The sequence below is a fragment of the Acipenser ruthenus genome, chromosome 28, assembly GCF_902713425.1.
Source record: "Acipenser ruthenus chromosome 28, fAciRut3.2 maternal haplotype, whole genome shotgun sequence".
NCBI classification, from domain to species: Eukaryota; Metazoa; Chordata; class Actinopteri; order Acipenseriformes; family Acipenseridae; genus Acipenser; species Acipenser ruthenus.
The window spans coordinates 25,964,538-25,977,155 of record NC_081216.1 but is presented as its reverse complement, the minus strand read 5'-3'; the positions used below and the strand labels follow the sequence as shown (position 1 = coordinate 25,977,155).

The window sequence follows — 12,618 nt, the reverse complement described above, 5'->3', positions numbered from 1 at the left end:
TTTGTTTCTTGCATGGTGCTGCTGTATATAGTTTGTTAATCAAATACAGTATGTTAGCATTTTGTAAATACCCTTTTTTATCTGAAGGAATACAGTTATACAGACACTGGCTAAAAAAATGCAAGTTACCTGTTAGCGAGTTACAAAAAAAGGTTTGTCTTGTCTAGTGTTAAAGGTTTCTTTAGCCCACTGTTGTCTTAATCATGACCAGCTTATGACCTGAGCTGTGCTTTCCAGTGATCATGTTGTCATTCCAGGGACATCCGAGAGACTCTTAATGGACACGTTGGCCAACGCTGGTCGCTCTGGGCACCCATCTTTCCTATAATTGTTTCATATTGTATATTATCTATATCATCAATGTCGTACCAAACATCATAACTGATGCTCTATCCCACTTCTACAATTTAATCTGTCGAGTTTTTTAGTCATACCAACGAGAGTTAAAATGCCATTTGCTTAGAGATGCCATGAGTTCCAAATCACAACTTGAAATGGTCAAATACATGCAGTCGCCTGTGACCGCCCTGTCACCCAATTAGTGGAACTCATTGCACAACAGCAGGAATTCATCCTATTGTCACATACACTAAATACAGTACTGTATATTCTAATTAGATGTTACCCTGTAGATCTGCGTGTACTTGCTGGCCTGGAAGGCTGTAAAATATGGGTGGAAGACTGACCAATTACAGACAATTGAAGACAATCTTAGAGACGTGTTGGGAAAAATTAGGGGTTGACACTTAACTTAGTGAACAGCTACAGAGACAGACAGCTTGACGCCTACTTGAAGAAGATGTCAGTGTTTATTTGGGGGGTGTTCGTAGTGTTTAAATGCATATACAGTTGAAAGCACATAAGTTCCCGTGGTTCTCTTATCGACCCTCAATGGCCATTTCTTCTACTCCTTAGGTTTCCAAATTTAGTAAAGCTCTGGCTGTGTTAAATTAGGTGGAAGTCCTTACTCTTTATCTACTTTGATCTGAAAAGGCTGTTTAGAGAGCAAATTTAGCTGCCAGTATAATTCATGGAAAACACTGAGTCCTGTATAGAAGCAAGCACAAAGATAGAGAGGAATAAATCATGTTAACTGTAAAAGACTGGCAAGAAACTACTCAGAAAAAAGAAAAAAAAACATTACCTGCTTCAGCCAGCAAAAAAAGCTCTTACTAGATTTATAGAACATTGTTCAGGAAAGTGGCCTTTTCTTTTAAAGCTCCTAAATTCTGGAATGCTCTGCCTTCTTCTGTCAGGGAAGTTGGGACTCTTGCTGTTTTTAAATCGATTGAAAACGTATTTTTACAAAATAGCTTTTCTGTCTTCGTTCTCCTATTTTACAATCAAAACTGCATTTTCTTTTTGTCCTTTGTGATTTAATTCCAGTGTTATGACTTTTTTTAAAATTGTTTTTACTACAAACTTGCTTTTTATTTGGTTTTTAAAATTTTACAATTAAAACCAAACATTTTCCATTTTATCAAATTCTGTATGAGACTTCTTTCTTATAGCCTATACAGTGGACTGCACATCTTTTTTGGTGCTAATCCCGGAAATTCAAAAATCTGTTTTATTTATTTATTTTTTAATAAATCTATTTGAGAGACAGCAAATAAATGCAACTGATTTTAATGTCATTTTTGACATCCTTTTTACATATCACACTTAATTGGAAAATAACATATTGCAACAGTAGGATTGTACTTCCATTAATATTTTGTTTTAATGTAAATCCAGCACTCTGAGTGAACCGTATTCATCAAAGTGGGGTGTGATACAGAGGCATGAACACACTGAACTAGTGATCTTTAACGGGGAGAATCAGGTTAGCTCCAGTGTCTCATTTAAAGAGACTTATTGATGATGACAACAGATTGCTAAACGATAAAAACACATGCAGAAATTAGTGCTATGAACAGGAGCATAAACATCTCTCCAGTTTACGGGGGCTGTGTTAATTACGAGTCTTTTTTTTCACTGTCTAGGTACTGTGGCCTGAATACAGACAGTCTTCCTCAATGGTTGGATTTATTGTGACAAATCAGTGTTCTTTCTACAAACCTGTGAAGTTTCCTGATAACCCATTGGCATCACCAGCAGTGGAGAAAATCGGACGCTCAAGTGTCCTCTACAGACTGGCTTTATTTAATCCGTCTCCATTCATTTCAACATCCTTAACGATGGTTGTTTCTGTGACTACTCTGCGCTGGAAGGATTCAAGAGCCTGGCGTGCACTACTGCCATGTCAACACGTCTTTGTGGATACCACCTCAGAGAAAGCAAATGAACTGCCTGAAGGCTGTAAGAAAGGTCTCCAGAAAATAACGATACCCCCCTAATCATAACTATTTGTAATCTTAGGAATGATAGCTCATTTAGCTGCTGTATACATGTTCTCCCCCCAGCCTGCAACTTCTTAGAGAACAGAAGTAATAATGTGAAATGCATGTTTAGTCAACATCTGCATTTTGTAATTTGTTTTTAGGTGGGGGTTCTGAGAAATGGAATTTCAGGGGTTGGAATGTTTGAAAAGTTAATGAATGAGATTTAGGGAAAATAAATTGTATCGTACACACATCCTTATATTGCCAGTGCTGATAAAGTAAAAGCACTTCTACTTAAATTCCATCTACCATTGGGACAGAGTTGAAAGCAATTTAAATTTAAATCAGCCCTGTTGTTTTCCCACTGTCAGCTGTCTGAGATCAAACCGTTTTGAATTGGGACACCAGCCCCCGTTTGATCAGGAACACATTTAGCTTTACAGTCTGGTTCCACCATGCAGCTGGAAACATGGCATTTATTACAAAGCCGCACCTGCTGATGGGAAGAAAACTACAGCGATGTGCTTTTTCACTACTAAATTTAAATAGTTCATAGCAGCGAGTCCACTGCACATGACCTGCGATTTCATTCAGAGGTAAATCATAAGCAGGGTGTGTTTTAGAAAAACAAAGATTAAAAAAGGTGAACAGCAGGACTTCATACACTGGAAAACATTAGTGCTGACATTAAAACAAGTTAAAATAAATAAAAGCCCCCCCCCCCCCCCCCCAAAAAAAAGCAAAATGGTGAAAATGTAGCACTTTATAAGAAAAAAATCAGAATACATTTTGTGTGCATGTCAACCCTGTCGTGGATTAAATGAGTGAAAAAAAACAAAAAAAACACCACACACTACAAATAATGTTAAATACTAACTTGAAGCCACTGCTGGATAGTGCAACACATTTGTTTTCTGATAAAGTTTTCTACACATTATAAAAGTGTCTATATAGAACATCTTCATGAAATAGCTATACGAGTTAAACTTGATGCAGTAACACATGAAAAACTGTTCACTAACATTTCACTGTCAAAGAAAAAAAAAACTGAGAAAAAAAAACAGTTAAATAAACCTACGAAATTATTTTACACATGCAACCCTGAAATACTGTACAAAGCATTATTATTAAAACACATTCCTAATAAATGAAGTTGAGCTGAAGTATGTAAAACCGTTAATCTGACACCAACTGCAGAAAATTAGGTTGGCAATAACTAAATATTGGACATAAAAATGTTTAATTATAAAATAGAAGCCATCAGTATTTTGACAGGCACCGGCACTGCTATTACAATACTAATTAAACATCTGCTTTATTTGTTCTGTAAATACCTCTACTGCCCATGCGCAGTTTGTCCAATAATCGGCACACGTAATGAAAGGTAACAGTCTATTGAGAAAACAGCATATTACTGAAATGCCTCGGAGCTAGGTTGTGTCATTTTGAATACTGACATGCATGAAACAAAAGTGGGAAAAGACCAGAAACCAAAGAATGGCAAATGGCAAAAATGCCTGACCAACAAGAGAAACTCTGGCAATGCAGGACATGCTTGTTCTCTGCATGTATTTATGCAGGCACAATAGAAGCAGCTGAAAAAGAATCTTGAATAGAATTCAGAGCCAAAGTTCTACAATACCGATTGGAAGCACTCGACACATATATACAAGATAAGCACAACCCTGTCACTGATGCCAACAGGTAACATGGCAGCACTCCCCTGAAAAAGTGAGGTAAAACTACACTCAATTCGACTCCCAGGTGTTTCAGTCACTGTTCAAGCAAAACGCTTTGTTTAAAAAGCACCAGTGGCTTCATTCATTTCTTTCAAATTTTGATACAAGTTTTTGGCAAGAAAAGGACTTCACATTCCGAAGCAATTCGGATCACAACTCATCATGGTTTTTGGTGAGGTCTTCTCCATAATTAGTTGCCTGACTTCCAACAAACATGTTCCAGTTTTCCAAAACTTCTTCTTTGGTCAATAGTTGATCCTGAAATTAAATTAAGAAAATTCCTAAAACAATTTGTAGATTGAACTTCCCCTGCAGCTAGTAAACGAATGACCAGAGAGGTCTGCGTTGCAACACCTCACATGGGGGTGCAAGTTTGTGTTTGTCCAAACTGTAAATATGGGGTAGCAGCATTTAATATGTTAACTGTACCTTAGCAGCTTCTATAGTATTGGTACTATTCTGTTGATTCATGCTGAGCAGCAGACAAGTGAAAAGCTTGATACATGCACTTGTTACTATTTGCTCTGTATCAGGGTAGCAGAAAGTCCAAAATCTTCAGGGCACAGACTGTAAACGAGGTAAAGAGGATATCTTACACACAGCACTGTTTATTGGAATAATGTAAAATATGCCTGTTTTGAGTGATATTTTTGCTTCATTAAATAATTTTAGTAATTTAGGGAACTTTTTTTTTTTTTTTTTTTTTTTTTAAATCTTAGTTTGCATTAGTAATGTAATTTACCAAAAAAAAATGTTAAGTCTAATTAATTACCATTATGCAGCAAATAAATAAAACTACCCGATTGTGGGAATTACATTTAAAATACTGTATTATAATTGAGAACTTTTGATGGAACAAATATATAGAAAGGTATAACCCATTTAACCAAATACCCACCGTCTAGTGGATACCAGTAAATATGGCCTTAAGTCTCTTAATACAGTGTTTTGTAAAGAAAAAAGCTAGGAGCGTTTGCTTAACATTTGTGTGACAAGCAAGCTCATCTCGTCTCATTTCTGTTTTACAATAATCACATTTGACCCTCTGATGACTTGAAGATGGCATTTTAATAATAAAAATGAAAATTAACAAAATATGAATAAAAAGAAACGTAACAAATAGCAAAAAGGTTGTATTACCACTGATGGCGTATACTGTATTGCTGCGGTCACATGGTGTTTGCGGTCACACGGTGTTTTGTAGTCACACGGCAAGCAGGGTAAAAAATGACATCATGCTTTATTTTGTTTATGTAAATACACCCCAAACAGAGCAGAACATGAGAATTAAAGTGAAAGTGTGCTTTTGTTTGAGTGACAACGTGTCCAGACTCAGACAATACCAGCCCGATATCAACGTTTCCGAGGGGGCAGCAAAAACAGAATACTTCATGCCGGGGCTCCCGACCAACTCCCCATAGCACATTCTGCAGCCCTACCCTGCATTATCTCCAATATATGCCTACAGCTACGGCAGAATGTTTTGCATCACCCTATAGAATTAACTAATTTTGGTACACAGTCGAATGAAGCCTGATGAATAATGTTACGTTAACATACTGAATTACATACAGCTTTGTAGTTTTCCATATACTTAATGAAACACTGACAAATTGAAAAATGTAAAATTTTGAAATCCAACATGAAATGCTGTACTACTATTATGGCTTCCGGTAGACTTTTGCAAGATCAAAAACTTTTGGCCACAGCTGTAGTTCACACTTTCTTCAGAACGCATGTACATTTTAGTAATGCCTAGTTGTGCTTGTGCTGTGTTTATTATTAGTTTGTTACAGTAGAAACAATGATCTCCCTCTGTAATAGAAACTCAGTACCTTGTTCAAGTCTGATTCATAGACTAGATGTCTGGCTTCAGCCTGTGCATGATCATAGTCCTGAGGAAGGATCCAATGCCGAATTTCCTCTTTGTCCATCTTTCCATCCTTATTGGTGTCCCGGAAGTCTGCAAACTGCTCTCTTTCTGTTTTCACCCAGTCCGGTTCCGGTCCTTCTACTTCATGAGCAAACATGTCAGCTGCAACGAAAACAGTAACTTACTAGTCAAGAACATACAGGTGTTTTCTTGTTTAAAAAAAAAAAAAAAATCCTGCCAGATTTACAGTACCGACACAGAAACAGGTGGCCCCTACTGGAGACCACTCAAATGGTTTTAGGACACTAAATTTCACCCACTTAGAAACAATCCAACGTTTCAATTCGGGTTCTAGACTTTTAGTTCTATTTGACATTTTACCAAGATTCTGATTCTTTTTTTGTGAAACTGTATTCAAATTACTGTGGTAACCAGCAGTTTGAGTGGCCATACAAATTAACCACTGTATCTGAACTTTGTAAGTGTAAAGATTAGCTTTGCAGGAGTGTTTGGTTAGTGGTAAAAAAATAAATATCGTAAAAAAAAAAAAAATGAAGAGCCACATACAATAGCTGACAGCTAAATAAATAAAAAAATAAATAATAATAATAATAATAATAATAATAATAATAAATAATAATAATAATAATAATAATACAGGCACAAATACCTAAAAGAAAAACAAAGAACACAACTGCTACATTAATTTATATGTGCCAGCCCCTTACTTAGTAAAAGCGCATGTATTTTTAACTATTTACCAGTGCTGAGTGCAGCGTGCATGCAGACTTTCTGCATGGGCATTTAATTGAATCAAACATTCCACTGTGTTATTTTTAACAAGTCAACGTGTTCAATCAATCCAAACTCGGGAAGAACAGGCAGCGCCGCTGAACATAATGGGTCCTGACCCCTCCAGGGTGCATTTTAGAAGAATTGTCAACATCACGCAGCAGTAACAGAACTCACCATGCCCACCTTTCAAACGAGCAGACAACACTGTTCACAGCAGAACAAATGCTGACAACTACTGTACCTAGTAATTAGATGAAGGTAATTTCGTTGAGTGGACTTTAATTGCATTGGAAATTGTACTTCCTTATTGTATTATCCGTACAAGGAAAGCATTCAAATTGGAGGTCTAAATAGAAATTATTTATATATATATAAAAAAAAAAACGACAACCCATCATTTTTTTCTTTCTTTTAGCACTGTGCTACTATGGACCAGTAATATGTAATTCTTAATCACTGACCTGTATTAAGCAATTAATTGTATTTCTGTGCATGAAGATAATTCTAATTAGCAACTGGCGATGGCCTAACCAGCACGATTCTGCAGGATAGGAACACTTTGGAATACATAATATCTATATGTAGAAATACAATTCTCATAACACTTTCAGGCCATGGTGTACGGTTTATCTTATCCAAAGATTAAAAAAAAAAAAAAAAAAAAATTATTGACATAACTCTGCAGTCGAACAGTATAACTGCACTATTGATGTAGTTATCAAACTGCTACTAAAGGCAATTCAAGCATAAGACTTGTCAGAAAACTCAGCAGAACTTTTGAGGAAAATCTGTGTCATAATGAATTCAAGACCTGTAATTGAATAAATATCTGTTGCACAGACCTAGGTTTACTGTCTTCTCTGTGACGTTCCTTGGTTCTATATTTGCCTGCTGCACCATGCTCAGTTTAGTGAGTTTTGATGCAACGTTTGTGATTTTGCCCCTTGGTTGATGATTTTTTTTTGTATCTACTGGCAACTTTGGCATCTGTAAAGATTTAATGCGTACATGTCTGAAATACTGTCACATGGTACACACAAATCTACACAACTACAGTAAGTAACCCTTTGTTAACCAACTGCATCACTTCTTTCTAATGAAATTCTAGTCTGAATTAGGGGGTGTAACAATTCACTGTGTATGATGAATCTGATCACTTTCTTTACATTGAGACATTAGTGCATAGTGGATCCCCAAGTCAGAAGCACATAGAATCACACAGGATATTCTGAACCAAGGAACCCTGCTTGCACTGCCCCAACATCCAACAGTGGAGCTAATCTGGCTATCACATTCTCTTTATGTATTATTATTTCTTTTAATCTTGACAGTACAGTGCAACCTTAATATCTCCCCAATCATAATGAAATATGAACCAGCGAATGACTGAAGGGTCCCATGCAGTAACGTACAGTACATGCACAATTCACGGTCTCATCATGAATTAACCAAATGAATGTATTATTGAATCATGAAACAAGGAAGCATTGTATATGTTCCTTTACAACAGTTATAGGAACCAGATGTTTTCTGAATGGTCAATTAGGTTGGAAGGGTATCATTTTAGATCAAATAAAAAAAACAAAAAACACACAAAGCAAAAACAGTGAGTGACAGAAGGAGACACGAGGATACACGTTTGTTTGCACAGAAATCAAGTTGGGTTCACCTACATTTTTTTTAAATTAAAATGCAAAAAACATACCAATGTACTCATCTTCATCCACATGACCATCACCATTCTTATCTATGTCTTCCAAGGTTTCCTAAAAACAAAACAAAACAAAAAAAAGATATAAATGAGCTGTAAACCACTCAAAGTCAAATGAAGTCTGTCTATGTGCAATGTGGCATTGTTACTTCTATAATAAAGAGCAGTTACAGTAGCAGTTGTGCAAGTGATAGTACGTATCTGCAAGTCTCCGCTGTCTGATGACTTTTTATTTTATTATTATATTTTCTTCACGAAGGCTACCACATACCGGTGCATAATTTAAAAGCTGGAATGATACTCACAAGAACAACAATGTCTTTCATGTGATCAAACTCCTCTGGGTGAAGGAAGGCAGTGAATTCTTCCCGGCTGGCTGCCGTGTCCCCATCGAGGTCAGCAGTTTTGAATCTCCTTTCATCACGGGGGAGCATCTTTTTGAAACTGAACTGGTCTGTGGCATCCTGGAACTCTTCCGGGTTAGCTGAAGTTAGAAGTCATTGGCAGACATTACAATATTCCAATAAGCAGCAGGGGAGGCAATATACCGCAAAAGCAGTAAAATATGTATGAGGTACATAAACACAACAACACATACGATTAACAATTCATAAACATGCTGTGGAATCGTAAGACAGGGAGAGCAATAAGTCTCCTACTGCATAGCAGCTTCACCCATTCCAGGTTTTACTATGGGCTTGAGTAGCCACAGCATGTATGTAACAAGCTCAGGTATATCTTATCCATCACAATGGATCACAATGCTATGCAATGGAAGTCTTGTTTCCATCACTGCAAGATAATAAATAAAGGTTTGGTTATAAAACTACTGTGAGTGGGCTGCCTGGACTTCACATTTGAGGGATTATTTTGCTTAAACTCTGCAGGACAAAAGAAAACGTGCATGCATAGGCATATTATTATAGGTTGTATATTATAGATGTTGGATTGCAACTCCTTATCAGTTTATGTGAGGGAAGAGGACTGTGGCATACAGTATTAAAGGCATCAATCAATATGCACTAACACTAAATGCAAGTTGTTGCAACTTGGTCTTACCAAGGTAGTAGCCATAGGTGGCTTTTTTGTATTCATCCCAAGAAATCTTGTTGTCTTTGTTTAAATCATAGTCCGTCCAAACTTTAGCTACATTTTCATAAATGTACCGCTTCTGTACTCTATTAATCCAGCTCTTTAGCTCATCTGTAGTAACATATCCATCTTTGTCACCATCAATCCTATCAACAATTTTCCTGAAACAACAAATAAATAAATAAATAGTTAATAGTCTGCATGATCTGATTTTGGAAACCCAATTCTACAATCAAGTGTTACCATTCAAATAAATGTATATTGAATCCAAATTGTACGCACTTCAATTGTGAAACACAATTACTTGTGTCTTGTAAAATAAATAACATTATTTTCTAAAACAGAAGGTTGACATACCCACCAACCCACACCCTCCAGAAACAAATCTTCCCAAGTCATTACCAGATCTTCTGCCACGTTGTTGTGTTTATAGGACACGCCCACTTCGATTCAGCTAGAACTGCAGAACAGCCACCCTTCACCATACAGTAGCAGGATATCGTCCGACATTTGAGCAATCCGAATAATTTTTAAAACAACAAAAGACTGTGCTATTAATTATATTGTTAATTATATTGTTACCATATGTTATGTAAAACATGTTTAAACCGAACTGCCACGCATCGGGATCTACTACAGTGCACATGCATTGGTGGATGAATGGTACTTCTGAAAAATGCATGTCTGTCAAATATGAATTGAACTCGTCACATTATTGCTATCCCGCACTCTTCGATGTTATTATGTGTTAGTCAAGTCTGCCTTACCCAAGTCTTTCCTTGCTTTCTTCTGGAGTTAACTGATCAAAAGTCGTGGCCTCTTCTTTTCCCAAGAAGGCCTCATGGTCGTATCGGTAGCTTTGGTTGTCTTCATGAGGATCTCTGCTCAATTCTGGGTCGAGATGAACCCGTTCATTTTTATAAGTGGGTTTGCTAAAAACCTCTACCACGCACAACAGCAGCAAACACGTTAACCCGTAGACACCCATGGTTATTTTAAAGTATCCGCTTACTAAGTGTGCAAAATAGTTACAGAAGTTACCAAGCAAAACAATGCAATGGCGTACTAACACGTCTCTTACACACACACACACACCGATTAAAAAACTACGCCACAGACAGCTGCTTTAAAACAAAAGCACTGTTTATAATTTCTACTCCCCTATACTGAATTGCTATGCCACACAGAACATCACCTGGATGTATGTTTGAACATACCGGTACACTTCTCAGTTTCAGCAGAACATGACAAACTCTGAGTCTCCTGCTAATGCAGCCCCCGCCACTGATCTATGGTTTAACATAAAATTCTTTTCCCGTGCTTTGATGTTACAGAGATTTCTATTGGTCGCCGCGGTGCCTGTAACGTCAGAGCAATGGAAGCGCCACGTTGCAGGGTGACGCGCAAGTGATTGAATGAACCAACTGGGTTTGCGAGATTTTTTGTTACTGTGAGAGGCACATATTTTTATATATTATAAAGCCTGTAAAATATGTGCCTACTCAGTATATATATATATATATATATATATATATATATATATATATATATATATATATATATATATATATAGACATACAGTATATTTAAATACTAAATAGGCATGGGTCTTCTAGGTTATTACAAACTCAGTAAAAACAGAAATTAAATGAATGGCTAATAGTCTTGTAAACCACAAATAATGTGTTCAACGTGTACTAGACCTATATGAAAAAAAAAACATGGGGAATTATTTATTTAATAATTCTGGACAGTTTTTGCAGGCTATGTTTTGTAATTTTACACAATATTATTTGTTAGAATTAGATTTGATAAAAAAAATAATCATCATCATCATAATAATAACACATGCCACATGTTTGCTCTCATAGGGAAATGCCAAAGGAGTATCAGGGGTTAATTGTCTAAAATAACAAGTCTGAAAGTGTAAACAGCAAACCTAGAGGGTTGCAAGGTTAGGAAAAAACTGTAACACCTTTTTTTTTAATACGTACATTCATGCAGAGCCTGTCCTAACGCCCAGATATCAATACAGAGACCACCACAAAGGTCCACTATGGAACAACTGTGAATTTTGATCATGCTGCTTGACGACCATGTCATTAAAACCACTTAATGAAAAATGCTGTTTTTATTTTCATGGGCTGAGAAACAATAAGCTTGGCTTTAGACTGGTAAGCCTACAACATGCCGTATGCTGATTTAGAAATATGACTGTAGAAAATAAAATTTTTAATCATTTTTACTCACATAGAACCCAGTTGGTTTCCAGATATCCTCTTTTAACAATTTTCTCAAGAGGGATGATCTTTCTGAAATGGCTTTTTCCCAAAATGGACTCTCGCATAAGACATAATCAGAAGGGTTAATATACACCACGGTCAGTGTTCTTATTAAAAAGAAAGAATCAGACAAGACTTCAGCCCTATACAGAGATCAAATGCCATGAAACAGGTTGTGATCACCACATAAAATCTGATCATGTGTATGAAATTAAAATGCACACTTCGCCTGTTAAGTAGAAAATAAATTGTGTCCTCCAGCCTTCATATGAGAATACTACCATGTTTAGATTGTACAGCATTATTCCAGTTAGTCAAAATTGTACTACTTTGTACTGTATAAACATTTTTGTTTTATTACCGGTAGAAAAAACTCCTGAATTAGTCATACCTTAGTCTGCCTGTCTGTTGATATATGTTCTGAATATAGGGCTACAATTAGAACATAAGAACATAAGACAGTTTACAAACAAGAGGAGGCCCCATTCGGCCCATCTTGCTCGTTTGGTTGTTAGTAGCTTATTGATCCCCGAATCTCATCAAGCAGCTTCTTGAAGGATCCCAGGGTGTCGGCCTCAACAGGATGGATGACAGAGGGAAAGTGCACTTGCTACGTGGTGAAATTGAAATGACCCTGGTACCCGGATATTAGTTTCTTTTTCAAACAGGCACTCAGTTTCAGAGTTTCAACCTGCATTAACTTATATTTGTCATATTAGAATTGTCTTGGCAGTAGCTCTGTTGCTTACTGGATAACTTAGACACTAATTGCTGTCATTTGCTCTGATCCAACCAACAGAGG

The 12,618-nt window shown here is 36.6% G+C and overlaps 1 protein-coding gene across 3 annotated transcripts; it reads right to left on the bottom strand.

Annotated features, from left to right (window-relative positions):
* Positions 1-3,072: 3,072 nt before the first annotated feature.
* On the bottom strand, positions 3,073-10,857 carry LOC117435128 (reticulocalbin-1-like). Of its 3 annotated transcripts, XR_009309199.1 has the most exons (8): positions 10,302-10,857; positions 9,502-9,695; positions 8,748-8,926; positions 8,437-8,497; positions 5,899-6,098; positions 5,204-5,226; positions 4,493-4,630; positions 3,073-4,321 (listed from the first exon to the last, which is right to left on the bottom strand). XR_009309199.1 is itself a non-coding variant. In XM_034058090.3 (6 exons), exons 1-6 carry the CDS (start codon positions 10,520-10,522, stop codon positions 4,214-4,216), a joined length of 963 nt encoding a protein of 320 aa, XP_033913981.1. In that variant the 5' UTR covers positions 10,523-10,852; the 3' UTR covers positions 3,073-4,213. The 3 variants fall into 3 exon arrangements, 2 of the variants coding, with proteins under 2 accessions (XP_033913981.1, XP_058859090.1); XM_034058090.3 differs by lacking the exons at positions 4,493-4,630; positions 5,204-5,226 and having other exon boundaries at positions 10,302-10,852; XM_059003107.1 differs by lacking the exons at positions 3,073-4,321; positions 5,204-5,226 and having other exon boundaries at positions 10,302-10,854.
* Between the last annotated feature and the right edge of the window lie 1,761 nt (positions 10,858-12,618).